The sequence below is a fragment of the Elephas maximus genome, chromosome 1 (assembly GCF_024166365.1).
Source record: "Elephas maximus indicus isolate mEleMax1 chromosome 1, mEleMax1 primary haplotype, whole genome shotgun sequence".
Lineage (NCBI taxonomy): Eukaryota > Metazoa > Chordata > Mammalia > Proboscidea > Elephantidae > Elephas > Elephas maximus.
In genome coordinates this window covers 150,931,388-150,950,427 of record NC_064819.1, presented here as the reverse complement: position 1 = coordinate 150,950,427, position 19,040 = coordinate 150,931,388, and the positions used below count along the sequence as shown (strand labels likewise).

General features: G+C 41.3%; 1 protein-coding gene across 1 annotated transcript in view; it reads right to left on the bottom strand.

Moving 5' to 3' along the window:
* Nucleotides 1-18,539, bottom strand: part of C1H6orf163 (chromosome 1 C6orf163 homolog) — a 29,866-nt gene extending 11,327 nt beyond the window's left edge. The window contains exons 1-3 of the mRNA XM_049873877.1: nucleotides 18,392-18,539; nucleotides 10,500-10,594; nucleotides 8,702-8,809 (exon numbers count right to left, since the gene is read on the bottom strand). Of these exons, the coding sequence (XP_049729834.1) occupies nucleotides 8,702-8,809; nucleotides 10,500-10,594; nucleotides 18,392-18,539 (351 nt within the window). The remainder of the gene's footprint in view (nucleotides 1-8,701; nucleotides 8,810-10,499; nucleotides 10,595-18,391) is intronic.
* Between the last annotated feature and the right edge of the window lie 501 nt (nucleotides 18,540-19,040).

The following is a 19,040-nucleotide window of genomic DNA, read 5'->3' as shown; positions in this document are numbered from 1 at the left end:
CCAAAATTATTTTACTGCCTCATATAGCACTTGAAATACATATTTAAAGCTACAAAAATAATTTAAAAATCTACTGTTTGACAGTGTTCTTATTCAATAGGAGGCTTCCCGATTAAACTACTTTTACTGGAATGCATTTTCAGTGACCCAGCCTACATTTCAAGATGTTATAAGAAGCAGCCTTATGAAATCCATCATGTTTACTATATAGACATTTGACAAGCATCTATTGCACAATGTCTCCCACATGAGAAGTTTCTCTCAGGTACCACAACTAGGAATATCTGGGCCTCTCTTTAATACCTGATTTGTTTGACCTTATAGACACAATGATTCATGGGATTTCCGTCTTTGGACTGGCTGCCAGAAAGTTCAAGGTCAAATTAGCAATAATTGCAAAGGACCTCATGGCTTACATACATTTTTAAGTTTTAAATTTACCCTGACTTCATCACATTTCCACCCTGATTTTTCTTATTTTCCTTTAGCTTCCATCTTTTCATTTACTTTTTAAAATTACTGTATTTGAATAAGATAAACAACTTTATAAAATACAGGCAGTCCCCAGGTTAACAAAGGTCTTTAATGTTTGCCCTCACTATGAAACTCTTGAACCCCTACTTGAAACAAATTCTTTGTTACAATCACCTTCACTTGCTACACGTGCAACTTTCAAATCATTGAAGAGAATTCCAGCCTTTTCTAACACTGAAACCCATCGCCATCGAGTCAATTCTGACTTACAGGACCCTATAGAGTAGAACTGCCCCACAGAGTTTCCAAGGAATAGCTGGTGGATTCAAACTGCTGACCTTTTGGTTAACAGCTGTATCTCTTAATCACTACACCAACAGGGTTTCCATTTCTCACACTGAAGTAAAGCTAAATAAGAACTGTATGTGCCTGTTCTCACTTACCTACAAATTCTACTTAAAGACACAGGAATGGCTCTTGTTCATAACGTTTATCTAATAGCAAGCATTTGAGACTTATTCTAAATTCCTAACATCACATAAGAGTGATAGTGGTCTTTACATACCAGAATTTAATACTGAGTAAGCTAGAAGAACTTGTTTTTTGTTTTTTGCTGTAGATTCATGATTTCAGACTTTAATATATGTGAGAATCACCTGGGCTATAAGCTAAAAATGCTGCCAGTGATTCTGATTCTATAGGTCAGAGGGGAGCCAGGAATCTGATTCTGTAGGTCAGAGGGGGCCCATGTTAAGTTCCCAGGCGAGCAGGTGGTTGAAAGGCAACCGCTGAGAAACACTACTGATGTCTATGTACGTTACAGCTGAAATAACAACCCTACACATCCCTCTAGACAAAGAACTTCTTCATATATAAGGAACACTCCTGATATGGTGGTTTAGGTGTAAATTCTCAAACCCTAGGCAAATATTTCAGAAAGGTCAACCTCCCTCTAACGTTTCCCCTATAAATTTTCTTAGGACTTTCTTCTACAGAAGCACTAAGTTCATCAGCTCCATCCAAAGGCTATATGGGGCATTATGCTGAGTGAAATTAGTCAGTTGCAAAAGGACAAATATTGCATGAGACCACTATTATAAGAACTCAAGAAATAGTTTAAAAAGAGAGGAAAATATACTTTCATGGATATGAGAGTGGGGAGGGAGGGAGGGAGGGAGGGAGAGAGGGAGAGAGGGGTATTCACTAATTAGATAGTAGACCAGAACTATTGTAGGTGAAGGGAAAGACAACACACAAGAGAGGTCAGTACAACTGGACTAAACCAAAAACAAAGAAGTTTCTGGAATAAACAGAACTCTTTTTTTGAAGGCCAGTGTAGCAGGGGAGGGTATTTGGGAACCATGGTTTCAGGGGACGTCTAGGTCAACTGGCATAATAAAATCTATTAACATTTTGCATCCCACTTTGGAAAGTGGCGTCTGGGGTCTTAAAAGCTAGCAAGCGGCCATCTAAGATACATCAATTGGTCTCAACCTACCTGGACCAAAGGAGAATGAAGAACACCAAAGACACAAGGTAATTACGAGCCCAAGAGACAGAAGGGGCCACATAAATCAAAGACTACCTCAGCCCAAGGCCAGAAGAACTAGATGGTGCCCGGCTACAACCGATGACTGCCCTGACAGAGAACACAACAGAGAACCCCTGAGGGAGCAGGAGAGCAGTGGGATGCAGACCTCAAATTTTCATAAAAAGACCAGACCTAATGGTCTGACTGAGACTAGAAGGACCCTGGAGGTCATGGTCCCCAGACCTTCTGTTAGCCCAAGATGGGAACCATTCTGAAAGCCAACTGTCCAGACAGGGATTGGACTAGACTATAAGATAGAAAATGATACTGGTGAGGAGTGAGCTTCTTGGCTCAAGTAGACACATGAGACCATGTGGGCAGCTCCAGTCTGGAGTGGAGATGAGAAGGCAGAGGCAGACAGAAACTGGCTGAATGGACACGGACGGGAATACAGGGTGGAGAGAAGGAGTGTGCTGTCTCATTAGTGAGAGAGCAACTAGGAGTACATAGCAAGGTGTATATAAATTTTTGTATAAGAGACTGACTTGATTTGTAAACTTTCACTTAAAGCACAATTGAAAAAAAAAAAGGCTATATGGGGTACAATCAAATTACTAAAAGGAAGATTAGGATGTGAACTCCTTGAAACAGACATATCTAAATTATACTTACATCTTCAGAGCCTAACACCAGGAGTGATATTCAAAATGTATATCCACCAATATGGCGGGGGCCACCTATCAGGATGGCCCAAGGCTGTAGCACAGGGCAGGACAGTGGAGCTCCCTTCCAAGCCAAGAGTTATCCTTTCAAATTGCTGGATTGGGGGATATGGTGGGGAGGGAGCACAGGGAAGCAACCAGGACTGGGGGGGACAGCTATTTGTCAACTCACAGAGAAGTATCTCAATACCGAAGGAACTGATCTGGCTATACTGGTACATGCCAGCTGGATAACAAACCTGCCTAAGATATGCTATAAACATTTTTCATGTTTTGAACTGAAAAGGGGATGGTCAATGGGCCACTCAGCCAACCCCTCAGGGACCACGCCAAGGCCTGGCTGAGGTAGGGGACTGGAACCAAGTAGTAAGCAATCCACTACCATGCAGGAACCCTGGGGCGGAACCCTGATTCCTGCCAGCAAGCCTCCTGAGGACAAGGCCCGTCCATTTACTCTTACCTGGTTCAGATCTGATATATGGTAGGTGCCCACTGTTCAAACAACGAATAAATGCCCCAGTGGTCCTCGCCTGTTTATTAGTTATGTTCACATTAAGTTAGACCAAACCTGGGGGCAGACCTTTATCACTTTCCCTCCAGCTTCTGCCCACGCATCATCACACCTGAACCATGTCCTGTCCTGTCACTCTTTTGGCCAAAGTAAGAAAATAGTTTTGCATCCTTCTCCTTTGAATAGATTTTGTAACTGAAGCACTAAACTAAACACTGACTACCTGGGCATCTGCGTGGAAAGTTTACTACCAAGAGTCATGTGCTTGAACAGGTCACAGTTTAAAAAGAGTTCCCCTCATTTTTTGACCTCTGGTCCTACAGGAAATACTTGGCAGACAGTTTAGACATCCCTCTTGGCACTGCAGCAAATGTAAATTTAGGTAATGGAGCCAATCAGAGAGCCCAAGGGAAGGAGGAGAACAGCTTGCTTCATTTTTTCAACAACTATTTAAGTGCTTTTTGACTCAAGGCACTGTGTTGGGCACTGGGGCAAAAGCAGTGACAAGACAGACACGCCCTTATGCGGGCTGTGGTCATGTGGGGGAGTCAGACATTAAACAACTAAGCACACCATCAAATCTTTACAACCATGATGACTACTATGACAGAGAATGGGATATCACAGACAGTATATGGGCAGCAGGTTCAGAGCTGGCCTGGTAAAGCCTACCTTAGGAAGTTAAGCTTAAGCTAAAATCTGAAGGATTATAAGCAAAGTGAAGGCATGGGAAGAGCCTTTTGGAAAATACAGTGAAGCTGGAAGGAACGTGGTCCATTTAAGATTGAGGACTCAAAGAAGGACAATGAAACAGAGGAAAGAGGGGCAGTGGCAAGAGATGCAGTGGGTAAGGCTATGGGATCCTCCTTCACTCATTTATCACTGCTGCCATAAAGCTCAACAATAGAGAATGCCACCCCCCACTGATCCCACAACTCTTCTATGAAACTCCTGGTCTCCCAACCAACTTCTATGGAACACTGTGATGAACTGAGTTCCTTTATGTGGCCTTTTGCTTTGGTTCTTTGGAAAAACAGCTTGGTAGATTTTTCCCCTAAGCCCTAGATTTCTACCATCATTTGTTACTTTTGTCAAGGTTGATTGACATTTCCCAGATAAGCTGTAAATGACTTGATGGTTTGATACTTTTTTGTCTGGTCCTGGGCTGCAGCCTGCCCTGTGACTGGTTTATTTTACACACCTTGCAGGCATTGGTCAATAAAGACAGACTATGGAAATGAATCCCCATGGCTCTGTCAGTTTGTCCTACTGTGGGGGCTTGCGTGTTGCTGTGATGCTGGAAGATATGCCACTGGTAATCAGATACCAGCAGGGTCACCCATGGAGGACAGGTTTCAGCTGAGCTTCCAGACTAAGACAGACTAGGAAGAAGGACCTGGTAGTCTACTTTCGAAAAGCATTAGCCAGTGAAAACCTTATGAATAGCAGTAGAATATTGTCTGATGAAGAGCTGGAAAATGAGCCCCCCAGGTTGGAAGGCACTCAAAAGATGACTGGGGGAGAGCTGCCTCCTCAAAATTGAGTCGACCTTAATGACATGGATGGAGTAAAGTTTTTGGGACCTTCATTTGCTGATGTGGCATGACTCAAAATGAGAAGAAACAGCTGCAAAGATCCATTAATAATCAGAACCTGGAATGTATGAAGTATGAATCTAGGAAAATTGGAAATCATCAAAAATCAAATGGATTGCATAAACACTGATATCCTAGGCATTAGTCAGCTGAAAGGGACTGGTATTGGCCATTTTGAATCAGACAATCATACAGTTAGTCTACTATGCTGGGAATGACAACTCGAAGAGGAATGGTGTTGCATTCATCGTCAAAAAGAACATTTCAAGATCTATCCTGAAGTACAATGCTGTCAGTGATAGGATAATATCCATACACCTACAAGGAAGACCAGCTAATACGACTATTATTCAAATTTATGCACCAACCACTAGGGTCAAAGACGAAGAAATAGAAGATTTTTATCAGCTGCTGCAGTCTGAAATTAATCAAACATGCAATCAAGATGCATTGATAATTACTGGTGATTGGAATGCGAAAGTTGGAAACAAAGAAGAAGGATCAGTAGTTGGAAAATATGGCCTTGGAGATAGAAACAATGCCAGAGATTGAATGATAGAATTTTGCAAGACCAATGACTTCTTCATTGCAAATACCTTCTTTCACTAACATAAACGGTGACTATATATATGGACCTCACCAGATAGAACACACAGAAATCAAATTGACTACATCTGTGGAAAGAGATGATGAAAAAGCTCAATATCATCAATCAGGACAAGGCCAGGGGCCAACTGTGGAACAGACCATCAATTGCTCATATGCAAGTTCAAGCTGAAACTGAAGAAAATCAGAGAAAGTCCACGAGAGCCAAAATATGACCTTCAGTATATCCCACCTGAATTTAGAGACCATCTGAAGAAGAGATTTTATGCATTGAACACTAGTGACTGAAGACCAGACGAGTTGTGGAATGACATCAAAGACATCATGCATGAAGAAAGCAAGAGGTCATTGAAAAGATAGGAAAGAGCAAGATGGATGTCAGAGGAGACTCTGAAACTTACTCTCGAATGTCAAGCAGCTAAAGCAAAAGAAAGAATTGATGAAGTAAAAGAACTGAACAGAAGATTTCAAAGGGCAGCTCGAGAAGACAAAGTAAAGTATTATAGTGACATGTGCAAAGAGCTGGAGATGGAAAACCAAAAGGCAAGAACAGGCTCGGTGTTTCTCAAGCTGAAAGAACTGAAGAAAAACTTCAAACCTTGAGTTGCAATAGTGAAGGATTCTATGGGGAAAATATTAAACAATGCAGTGAGCATCAAAAGAAGATGGAAGAAATACACAGAGTCATTACACCAAAAAGAATTAGTCGACGTTCAACCATTTCAAGAGGTGGCATATAATCAGGAACCGATGGTACTGAAGGAAGAAGTCCAAGCTCCTCTGAAGGCATTGGCGAAAAACAAGGCTCCAGGAATTGATGGAATATCAATTGAGATGCTTCAACAAACAGATGCAGCGCTGGAGGTGCTCACTCGTCTATGCCAAGAAATATGGAAGACAGCTTCCTGGCCAACTGACTGGAAGAGGTCCGTATTTATGCCTATTCCCAAGAAAGGTGATCCAACCGAATGTGGAAATTATAGAACAATATCATTAATATCACGTGCAAGCAAAATTTTGCTGAAGATCAGTCAAAAACAACTGCAGCAATGTATCAACAGGGAACTGCCAGAAATTCAGGCAGTTTCAGAAGAGGACGTGGAAACAGGGATATCATTGCTGATGTCAGATGGATCCTGGATGAAAGCAGAGAATACCAGAAGGATGTTTACCTCTGTTTTATTAACTACGCAAAGGCATTCGACTGTGTGGATCATCACAAATTATGGATAACATTGTGAAGAATGGGAATTCCAGAACACTTAATTGTACTCATGATCAAGAGGCAGCTGTTCGGACAGAACAAGGGGATACTGAGTGGTTTAAAGTCAGGAAGAGTGTGCGTCAGCATTGTATTCTTTTACCATACTTTTCAATCTGTATGCTGGTCAAATAATACGAGAAGCTGGACTATATGAAGAAGAACAAGGCATCAGGATTGGAGGAAGACTCATTAACAACCTGCGTTATGCAGATGACACAACCTTGCTTGCTGAAAGTGAAAAGGAGTTGAAGCACTTACTAATGAAGATCAAAGACCACAGCCTTCAGTATGGATTGCACCTCAACATAAAGAAAACAAAAATCCTCACAACTGAACCTATAAGCAGCGTCATGATGAATGGAGAAAAGACTGAAGTTGTCAAGGATTTCATTTTACTTGGATCCACAATCCACACCCATAGAAGCAACAGTCAAGAAATCAAGACACATCGCACTGGGCAAATCGGCAGCAAAAGACCTCTTTAAAATGTTCAAAAGCAAAGATGTTACCTTGAAGACTAAGGTGAGCCTGACCCAAGCCATGGTATTTTCAGTTGCATCATATGCATGTGAAAGCTGGACAATGAATAAGGAAGACTGAAGAAGAATTGACGCCTTTGAATTGTGGTGTTGATGAAGAATATTGAATATACCATGGACTGCCAAAAGAACAAACAAATCTGTCTGAAGTAAGAAGAAGTACAACCCGAATGGTCCTTAGAAGCAAGGATGGCGACACTGCATCTTACACACTTTGGACACATTGTCACAAGGGATCAGTCCCTGGAGAAGGACATCATGCTTGGCAAAGTACAGGGTCAGCAGAAAAGAGGAAGACCCTCAACGAGGTGGATTGACACAGTGGCTGCAAGAATGAGCTCAAGCATAACAATCACTGTAAGGACGGCGCAGGGCCAGGCAGTGTTTTGTTCTGTTGTGCATAGGGTCGCTATGAGTCGGAACTGACTTGACTGCACCTACCTGTAACAACAACATGTAAATGAAGTGACTATGGTCCACCAAGGAGATTGGCCAATTCAAGGCCCTGTCGGGAGGGCCATGCCTGGAAATTGACAACGAATTTGCAGCAAACTCCACAGAGGTTTCAGAAAGAATAAAAAGGAAAGGAGAAAAGCCAAGTTGGGCAAGAAGAGAGAAGCCAAGAGAGAGAAGGTGAAGATTTTCCTAAAATAGCTGTTAACATGGATCAAGGACTGAAACACTGAAGACAGTGAGAAGCCCAGAACAGGTCTTGTGGCAGAGCTGGCATCGACAGGGCTGGAAGGGACCCTGTGGCAGAAGGGACCCTGTGGCAAATTTGGTGGTGATGGGAGAAATCTGCTGCTAGGAATGAAGCTAAAGAGCTGAACAAAGATGCCACAGTGGCTATGAGCTCCGTCAGTTAGCAGCGGAGAGGCTGATGACTGGGAGGCCGGATACAGAGAAGCCAGTCCTGAGGGAACTGAGAGGAGGCCTAAATGGCTGACAGAGGGCATGCGTGGCAGAGAGGAGGTGCTTCTTGCTGAGAGAGCTGTTCTGAACTCAAGAAGGGAGCGATGTGCTCTCCACTTTGGGGAGCCTTCCAGACTCTGCCTACATGCTTCCTGATCCTGAGTTGTATCCTGTTGATCCTGATCCTGAGTCATACCCTCTTACTTTCTTAACAAACCACTTAACTGTGAGTGTGGTCATTGCAAGGAATTATCAAACCCAGCAGAGAAGTACAGAGTGCTGTGGGGAAGGACTGCTGGTATCAGAAATGATAAAGAAGCTGGACAGTGGCAGTATGTCTGACCTCCACCTCACAGAAATCAGCTTTGGGCTGACCCTGGTTCTTACCACTAAGGAATCTAGAAAAGTTCTAATGCTACTACTACTAGAAACTCACAAACACCAACCTAGATTTTATATATTATTGTTTACTTTCCTCCTGCCCTTGCCAGGGCTTTCACTAACTTAAATTCTTTTAAAAAGACAACAAATAAGCCCATATCAAAACCTGTATCTCTTTTTGATGTTTCTCTTCCACAATTAGAAGATCAATTCTGTATTTGTCATTTGCTTCTTCAAGTGCTTTTTCCACTGCTTGTTTTTGGAGTTCCTTGGCCTTTGAAAGAAAGAATCCATTTATCTCTTATATATCATAAGCATAGGGAAAGTCATCATTATTTGGGATGTTGGTAAAACAGGTTTTCAAGTTTACTGAAAATTAAAAACAACCATGAGGTCCCTAATTACTTGCTATGTTCCCATCTCAAACTTCCCATAGCTAACTGGCTGCCTTAGCCAGAGATGCCCTAACACATCCCAACACTCGGTTCATAACACTTTCAGGAATTGCCGAAGATATGGGAGTTTTACTATAGGCTACTGGGAAACCCTAGTGGTGTAGTGGTTAAGTGCTACAGCTACTAACCAAAAGGCCAGCAGTTTGCACCCACCAGGCACTCCTTGGAAACTCTATGGGGCAGTTCTACTCTGTCCTATAGGGTCGCTATGAGTCAGAATTGACTTAACAGCAATATATTTTTTGGATTTGGCTGGGTTCTTTTCTCTTTGGCACTTTACCTCTTGCTCATCAAAATAATACATGCTCATTGTAGAATGTCTGGAAAATACAGAAAATTGTAAAGATGCACAAAGCTAGGAGCTGAGTCAGGAAGCTGAGTACCATTCCTGATCTCCTGCATCAGATCTTCAGAAAGCAGCTTTTTTACTTTATTTGATGAGAAGGTTCAGAACATCAGGTAGACTTATATTTAAACTGTAGATCATTCACAAAGGCATTTCCTTTTACCAAGATATATAATTAATTGTTCACAAGTGATTTTAATTTTATGATTATTGATAAAAATAGATGATTACTAAGTTTTTATATGTATCACCCTTTGTACTGGAGTATATTTTCCTTTCAAAATGCTTCCATACTAAGCTTTTGCTGGCACTCACACTAGACAATTCAAACGCTATTTGCTATGATATCCATTTTATAAAGAAATTGAAAAATAACACTGTTCTAGGACTCGTGGTTTTCCCTGTCCTCAGAAAAAAATTAATTCTCTTTAGCAAATCATTTATGCCATTCTACTTTTGATTAGAAGAAGTTGGGGCTGGGAGATTGAGGCTTTGCTTCAGTTAGGTGTCTGGGATCTCACTCTGAGCCCTGACACATTCAAATGGCCCTATGACACGCAGAAGTCATATGGACAAGGTATCAAGGATTTTGGAGAGAAATGAATGAGAGAGAGGGGATAAAAAGGGAAGCAGGCCATGATGAAAAAAACAGGCACTTAGTCCGGGGATATTAAACACTGCACAAATGGTCTGAATGTTAAAGCTTAAGCAATAAAAAACGGTTGTCAACAAGAATATCCTCTTCATTCTTCTATTTGTTTGTTTGTGTTAATCAAATGAGAATAAAGGGAGCAGGAGTCATCCATACAGAGGGCACAATATTTCACAACCTCTCAGCAATGCTCTACCAAAAAACAAAACAAAACAAAAACAAACCTGTTGCCGTTGAGTCGATTCTGATTCATAGCACAGAGACCCTACAGGACAGAGTAGAACTGCCCCATAGGGTATTACTATCTCTCTTTTACAGATTAAGAAGCTGAGACTCTGAAGTTTGAGGAACTTGCCCAAGGTCCCACAGATGGACAGGGTTCAAAGGCAGTTGTGTCTGATTCCATAATCTGTGCTGTTGACTACTACGCTATGCGTTATTATTTGGGACAAATCGATAAAGTGAAAGAACTATAAACACGCATTTTAGGTTGATTTCTAACTTCTTTTACCTTAGCCCACACTTCAGCTTCTGCTTTTGCAATACGTTCTTTGAGTATAGCTTCTTGAAATTGCTCTTCTTTATTCTGAATACTTGCCCCAATATCTGTGTATTTGGAGAAAAATAATCACAAATATCCACGGACTGTTTCCTAGCTTTCCTTTCACCAATATCTAGTTATTTACTAGGGTTATCCAAGAGATATATCATTTTAGTCTTCAATCTTTTCTTTAAAAATACCAGTAATAGCGGTAAGTTTCTCCCTAACAAATCAGGAGTGAACTCACAGCATTGTTAGGTCTGGATTGAGTCAGCCGTTCCCCTCATCACACCAGTTCGCACAGTAGGCAATTAGGGAATTAAAGTAAAATAAACGTCTTGCAAAAAGGGAGCACGTTTTACAAACCCAAAGTAGGACAGTCACTCAGTTCCGAAGAGGTATTAAAATATTATACAGCCCCTCTCTCCCTGCCCCTCCTATCTGGGTGCTGGTGCTATCTCCATCAGAAGAGTGGTGCAGAATGCCTTCTTTAATACATTATATGCTGTAGTTTATGGTGTAGCAAGGGTTAAGCACTTGGCTGCTAACCAAAAGGTTGCCAGTTTGAACCTACACCCAGAGGCTCCACAAGAGAAAGACCTGGTGATCTGCTCCCTTAAAGATTGCTGTTGTTGTTGTTAGGGGCCATCGAGTTGGTTCCGACGCATAACGACGCTATGCACAATGGAATAAAACACCACCCAGTCCTGAGCCATCCTCACAATCGTTGTTATGCTTGAGCCCATTGTTGCAGCCACTGTGTCAATCCACCTTGTTGAGGTTCTTCCTCTTTTCCGCTGACCCTGTACTTTGCCAAGCATGATGTCCTTCTCCAGGGACTGATTCCTCCTGACAACCTATACAAAGTATGTAAGACCCAGTCTTGCCATCCTTGCTTCTAAGGAGCATTCTGGTTGTACTTTTTCCAAGACAGATTTGTTCACTCTTTTGGCAGTCCATGGTGAATTCAATATTCTTTGCCAACATCATAATGCAAAGGCATCAATTCTTCTTCGGTCTTCCTTATTCATTGTCCAGCTTTCACATGCATATGATGCAATTGACAATACCATGGCTTGGGTCAGGCCCACCTTAGTCTTCAAGGTGACATCTTTGCTTTTCAGTACTTTAAAGAGGTCCTTTCAGCAGATTTGGTCATTGCAATGCATCTTTTGATTTCTTGACTGCTGCTTCCATGGGTGTTGACTGTGGATCAAAGTAAAATGAAATCCTTGACAACTTCAATCTTTTCTCCATTCATCATGATGTTGCTTATTGATCCAGTTGTGAAGATTTTTGCAATCCATACTGAAGGCTGTGCTTTTTGATCTTCGTTAGTAAGTGCTTCAAGTCCTCTTCACTTTCGGCAAGCAAGGTTGTGTCATCTGCATAACTCAGGTTGTTAATGAGTCTTCCTCCAATTCTGATGTCTCCTTCTTCTTCATATAGTCCAGCTTCTCATATTATTTGCTCAGTATACACGTTGAGTAGGTATGGTGAAAGGATATAACCCTGACACACATCTTTCTTGACTTTAAACCATTCAGTGTCCCCTTGTTCTGTCTGAGCAGCTGCCTCTTGATCTATGTACGCCTTCCTCATGAGCATAATTAAGTGTTCCAGAATTCCCATTCCTCGCAATGTTATCCATAATTTGTTATGAACCACACAGCTGAATACCTTTGCATAGTCAATAAAACAGAGGTAAACATCCTTCCATTGTCAGGAGGGACGAGTCCCTGGCGAAGGACATCATGCTTGGCAGAGTACAGGGTCAGTGGAAAAGAGGAAGACCCTCAACAAGGTGGACTGATACAGTGGCTGCAACAATGAGCTCAAGCATAACAATGATTGTAAGGATGGCACAGGACCGGGCAGTGTTTTGTTCTCTTGTGCACAGGGTCACTATGAGTCGGAACCGACTCGACGGCACCTAACAACAACTAACATCCTTCCGGTATTCTCTTTCAGCCAGGATCTATCTGACATCAGCAATGATATCCCTGGTTCCACGTCCTCTTCTGAAACCAGCCTGAATTTCTGGCAGTTCCCTGTTAATAAACTGCTGCAGCCACTTTTGAATGATCTTCAGCAAAATTTTGCTTGTGTGCAATATTAATAATACTGTTCTATAATTTCTGCATTCAGTTTGATCACCTTTCTTGGGAATAGGCAAAAATATGGATCTCTTCCAGTCAATTGGCCAGGAAGCTATCTTCCATTTTGGCATAGACGAGTGAGCACTTCCAGTGCTGCATCTATTTGTTCAAACATCTCAATTGGTATTCCATCAATTCCTGGAGCCTTGTTTTTCTCCAATGCCTTCAGTACCACCGGTTCCTAATCATATGCACCTCTTGAAATGGCTAAACATTGACTAATTCTTTTTGGTATAATGACTCTGTGTATTTCTTCCATCTTCTTTTGATGCTCACTGCGTCGTTTAATATTTTCCCCATAGAATCCTTCACTATTGCAACTCAAGTTTTGAAGTTTTCCTTCAGTTCTTTCAGCTTGAGAAATGCCGAATGTATTCTTCCCTTTTGGTTTTCTGTCTCCAGCTCTTTGCACATGTCATTATAATATTTTACTTTGTCTTCTCAAGTTGCCCTTTGAGATCTTCTGTTCAGTTCTTTTACATCATCATTTCTTCCTTTTGCTTAAGCAGCTCGACATTCAAGAGTAAGTTTCAGAGTCTCCTGTGACATCCATCTTGGTCTTTTCTTCCTTTCCTGTTTTTTCAATGGCCTCTTGCTTTCTTCGTGTTTGATGTCCTTGATGTCATTCCACAACTTATCCGGTCTTCAGTCATTAATGTTCAATGCGTCAAATATATGCTCGAGATGGTCTCTAAATTCAGGTGTGATTTAGTGAATTTTTGGCTTTCGTGGACTTTCTCTGATTTTCTTCAGTTTCTGCTTCAACTTGCATATGAGCAATTGATGGTCTGTTCCACAGTTGGCTCCAGCCTTGTTCTGACTGATGATATTGAGCTTTTCCATTGTCTCTTTCCACAGACATAGTTGATTTGATTCCTGTGTGTTCCATCTGGTGAGATCCATGTATATAGTCACCATTCATGTTGGTGAAAGAAGGTATTCACCATGAAGAAGTCGTTGGTCTTGCAAAATTCTATCATTAGATCTCCGGCATTGTTTCTATCACCAAAGCCGTATTTTCCAACTACTGATCCTTCTTCTGTGTTTCCAACTTTTCATTTTCCAATCACCAGTAATTATCAATGCATCCTAACTTCATGTTCGATCAATTTCAGACTGCAGAAGCTGATAAAAATCTTCTATTTCTTCATCTTTGGCCTAGTGGTTGGTGTGTAAATTTGAATAATAGTTATATTAACTGGTCTTCCTTGTAGGCATATGGATATTATCCTATCACTGACAGCATTGTACTTCAGGATAGATCTTGAAATGTTCTTTTTGACGGTGAATGCAACACCACTCCTCTTCAAGTTGTCATTCCCAGCATAGTAGACTGTATGACTGTCTGATTCAAAATGGCCAATACCAGTCCGTTTCAGCTCACTAATGTCTAGGAGATCAATGTTTATGTGTTCCATTTCATTTTTGACAATTTCCAATTTTCCTAGATTCATACTTGGTATATTCCAGGCTCTGATTATTAATGGATCTTTGCAGCTGTTTCTTCTCATTTTGAGTTGTGCCGCATCAGCAAATGAAGATCCCGAAAGCTTTACTCCATCCACATCATTAAGGTCAACTCTACTTTGAGGAGGCAGCTATTTCCCAGTTGTCTTTTGAGTGCCTTCCAACATGGGGGGCTTATCTTCTGGCACTATATCAGACAATATTCCACTGTTATTCATAAAGTTTTCACTGGCTAATTCTTTTCCGAAGTAGACTGCCAGGCCCTTCTCCCTAGTCTGCCATAGTCTGAAAGCTCAGCTGAAACCTTTCCTCCATGGGTGACACTGCTGGTATCTGAATGCCGGTGGCATAGCTTCCAGCATCAGAGCAACATGCAAGACCCCACAGTACGACAAACTGAGACACATGGGGACTCATAAAGATTACAGCCTAGAAAACCTTATGAGGCAGTTCTACTTTGTCACATGGGGTTGCTATGAGTTGAAATCAACTCCACAGCACCTAACAACAACAATAACATACCCATGGTTTAGTGTGTGAGTCTTCATGTGTTTAGCTGCTTTAGTTGTATAGTGAGTTAAGAAGTAGTGGTGACAGTAAAAAAACAAACAAAAAAAAAACTGTTGCCGAAGAGTCAATTCCAACTTATAGAGACCCTATAGGACAGAGTAGAACTGCCCCATAGAGTTCCCAAACAGCACCTGGTGGATTTGAACTGCTGACCCTGTGGTTAGCAGTGTAGCTCTTAACCACTACACCACCAGGGTTTCCAGTGGTGACAACAGTAACATTTAAATTTTGCACTTCTCTGTCAGTGATCTTATTTGATTTTTAACTAATAACATTTGCGTAATAATACCCTTCCTATCCAGACAAAAAATAAAAGACTAGAGAGGTTAGTAGGGACCACAAAATAACAGATACGTAAGGCCAGAGCTGGACCTGGAGAAGAGACCTGAGTTCTTTGAGTTGGGCACTTGGTTTCTGCCCATCTCTTGCCAGAGTGTGTTGTTAGAGGCAGCTTAAGAACTTTATGCAGGTGATGAGCCCTTTGAGCACTGAAACCATACATAGTGATCTAGTGTTACAGCACTTATTCTTTGTTCCATTCATTTCTCACATCTTAGATTTGTTGAATTGTTAACTTTTCATGTGATTAGGCCTTGATGATCAACTCCCTGAAATTAGAGAGCACAGCTCATTTTTTTTTTTTTTAGATTTGTTGAATTGGTAACTTTTCATGTGATTAGGCCTTGATGATCAACTCCCTGAAATTAGAGAGCACAGCTCATACCATAGTGTGTCTTTCATGGTGCTTAGCTTGGCGATAGATGTCACTTTGAGGACTAAGGTGCGTCTGACCCAAGCCATGGTATTTTCAGTTGCCTCATATGCATGCAGAAGCTGAACAATGAATAAGGAAGACCACGGAAGAATCAACACCTTTGAGTTGCAGTGTTGCCGAAGAATATTGAATATGTCATGGATTGCCAAAAGAACGAACAAATCTCTCTTTGAAGTACAGCCAGAATGCTCCTTAGAAGCAAAGTCTCACATACTTTGGACATATTATCAGGAGGGACCAGTCCCTGGAGAAGGACATCATGCGTGGTAAATTGGAGGGTCAGCAAAAAAGAGGAGGACCCTGAAGAAGATGGATTAACACAGTGGCTGCAACAATGGACTCAAGCATAACAACGATTATGATGATTGCATAGGACTGGGCAGTGTTAAGTTCTGTTGTACGTAGAGTTGCTATGAGTCAAAGTTGACTCTACGGCACCTAACAACAACAAGCTTGGTAATAAGCACAAATAAGACATCTGTGGACATGTGCATTTGTCCACCCAGCACCTTTTGTCTCCCTCTGATAACAGAATCCGTTTCTCCCAAGAACTTCCCACCCACACTTCAGGTTGTTCTGTGGGACCCCCCAATGACGGCATCCAACCCTCCTTGGCCTATCACATTGTTCCCACCCTCCAGGCCACAATAATTGGTCCAGGATTGGGCACATGTTCAAGCCTAGTTAACCAGGCTCTTACCAAGGATTTTATATAAGGATGTAAGGAAATTACAGCTTTTTTACTCTAGAGTTTCTAAGCTCGAGGTAATAGACACTCAGAGCTATTTGGGTCTACATCTCCTCTTTTCCCTGCTGCTGGAGGAAGTCTGGCTGCAGCAGTAAACACTTGGGCTAACTCACAAAGAGATTAATATCACATGCAAGCAAAATTTTGCTGAAGACCATTCAAAAGCAGCTGCAGTAGCATATCGACAGAGAACTACCAGAAATCCAAGCCCGATTTAGAATAGGACGTGGAACCAGGGATATCATTGCTGATGTCAGATGGACCCTGGCTGAAAGCAGAGAACACCAGAAAGATGTTTACTTGTGTTTTATTGACTATGCTAAGTCATTCGACTGTGTGGGCCACAGGAAATTATGGATTATATTGCAGAGAATGGGAATTATGGAACACTTCATTGTGCTCATGAGGAATCTGTACATGGATCAAGAGGCAGCTGTTTGAACAGAACAAGGGAATATCACATGGTTTAAAGTTGGAAAATGTGTGTGTCATGATTGTATCCTTTCACCATACCTATTCTATCTGTATACTGAGCAAATAATCCAAGAAGCTGGGCTATATGACGAACAAGGCATCAGGACTGGAGGAAGACTCATTAACAACCTGCGTTATGCAGATGACACAACCTTGCTTGCTGAAAGTAAAGAGGACTTGAAGTACCTACTGATGAAGATCAAAGAGCACAGCCTTCAGTATGGATTGCACCTCAACATAAAGAGAACAAAAATCCTCACAACTGAACCTATAAGTAACGTCATGATGAATGGAGAAAAGATTGAAGGTGTCAAGGATTTCATTTTACTTGGATCCACAATCAACACCCATAGAAGTGGCAGTCAAGAAATTAAGACACATTGCACTGGGCAAACTGGCAGCAAAAGACCTCTTTAAAATGTTGAAAAGCAAAGATGTTACCTTGAAGACTAAGGTGCACCTGACCCAAGCCATGGTGTTTTCAATCGCATCATATGCATGGGAAAGCTGGACAATGAATAAGGAAGACCGACGAATGGACACCTTTGAACTGTGGTGCTGGTGAAGAATATTGAATATACCATGGAATGCCAAAAGAACAAACGTCTTGGAAGAGGTACAAGAAGAATGTTCTGTAGAAGCAAGGATGGTGAGACTAGGTCTCACATACTTTGGACATGTTATCAGGAGGGATCAGTCCCTGGAGAAGGACATCATGCTTGGTAGAGGGTCAACAAAAAAGAAGACCCTCAATGAGATGTATTGACACAGTGGCTGCAACAATGGGCTCAAGTATAACAATCATGAGGATGGCGCAGGACTGGGCAGTGTTTCGTTCTGTTGCATATAGGGTATATAGGGTTGCTATGAGTTGGCACCGATTTGATGACACCTAACAACAACATCATTTACTAAAAGTTAAAATCATTTTTGGTATTGACAAACTTTTCGAGGATGATTCCAATTTGATAACACTCTACATTTTTGTTTTTTCAAAACACTCTCCACTCTTTAGCTTCTTTTATTTCCAAATATCAGGAGTGAAGTCAAATTACCATTTACCATGTTAAAGGGAGAGAGGCTCAAAGAAGCATTTTGAGAGTCCTTAGGAAAACACTTACTCATAAGAGTCAAAATCAGACTGAAACTCTGATGGGAACAAAGGAGAGTAGAAACATAATTACAACTTGATTTGCTTATGAGAGGTGTATACACAGTAAATATTCTTACGTTGTCTATGTGTACCTACACTTAAGTCACCAGCTACTAATTCAAGTTTATAGTTTCTTTCACCCACTTATTAGGGTATTATCCTGTACGTATGGAAGGTGCCCAAGTCCGGGCGTGGGAGAAAAGAACTAACATTGACTGTCTATTATGTGCCACGCTTTATTATAATAGGTACAAATATTTCATTAAAGCCTCGAAACAACCTGCAAGATAGGTATTAATATACCTATTTACATACAGACAGATTGAGAGGCTAAATATACTGCCCACGGCACACAACTGGTAAGCTGGGGTACTAACCTATATTCTTCCAAACAGACGTCCCTCTAAGGACAAGTGACTTTGACCAGGAAAGAGCTGATCGAAGTCTGGGTAACAGGAAGAACAACATATAATGCTATGTAACATTAGAACAAAGGAAAAGAGTAAAGTCACTTACCCAGTATATCTTTGTGTGTATAAAAGCGTGTCTTAAATGGCTTGTATTCATGGATCCGTTTGAAGGTTTCCCCAACAGGTGCTGGTGGAATTATTTTATTACAAACGGCACAGCAAACAAAACTCGAGTAATTTGGATTTCTGATCATAGTGAAATTTAAGATTCTTCTACTACGCACAATTAAAGTATTCTGAGGATCAGAGAAAGCAGTTTTAAGAAAAGCTGGAAGTTTAAGGAAGCCAAAAGAGGTTCAAAGTTTTAGGACAATGCTAGATGCTGGAAAGGATGAAATGATTCTCCATGATTAGATAGTGGTCATGTGCCTACTGTTAAAAATGGCACCGAAAGCCTCGGCTGCATAAGATAGGGATGCTGGATTTGGGGAGACTTAGCAATTACCTCCTCCCAGACTGTAAAATCAAGTTGTCAACTTACTTAGCAACTGTTGCTAGGTAAGACAAGCTTTGCTCACAAAAGCTACTTGAAATAATGACAAAAGGGAGTTTGGTGCAGCCTTTCAGTTTCTCAGACGCTCTCTTTTAAATGGGTTCTTTAAAGAACTGATTTTTTTTACAGCCAGCATGGCAGGAAGTGGCTTAATTTTTTTTTTTTTTCAGGTTATTTACAAATACAAATGTGACATTTTGGT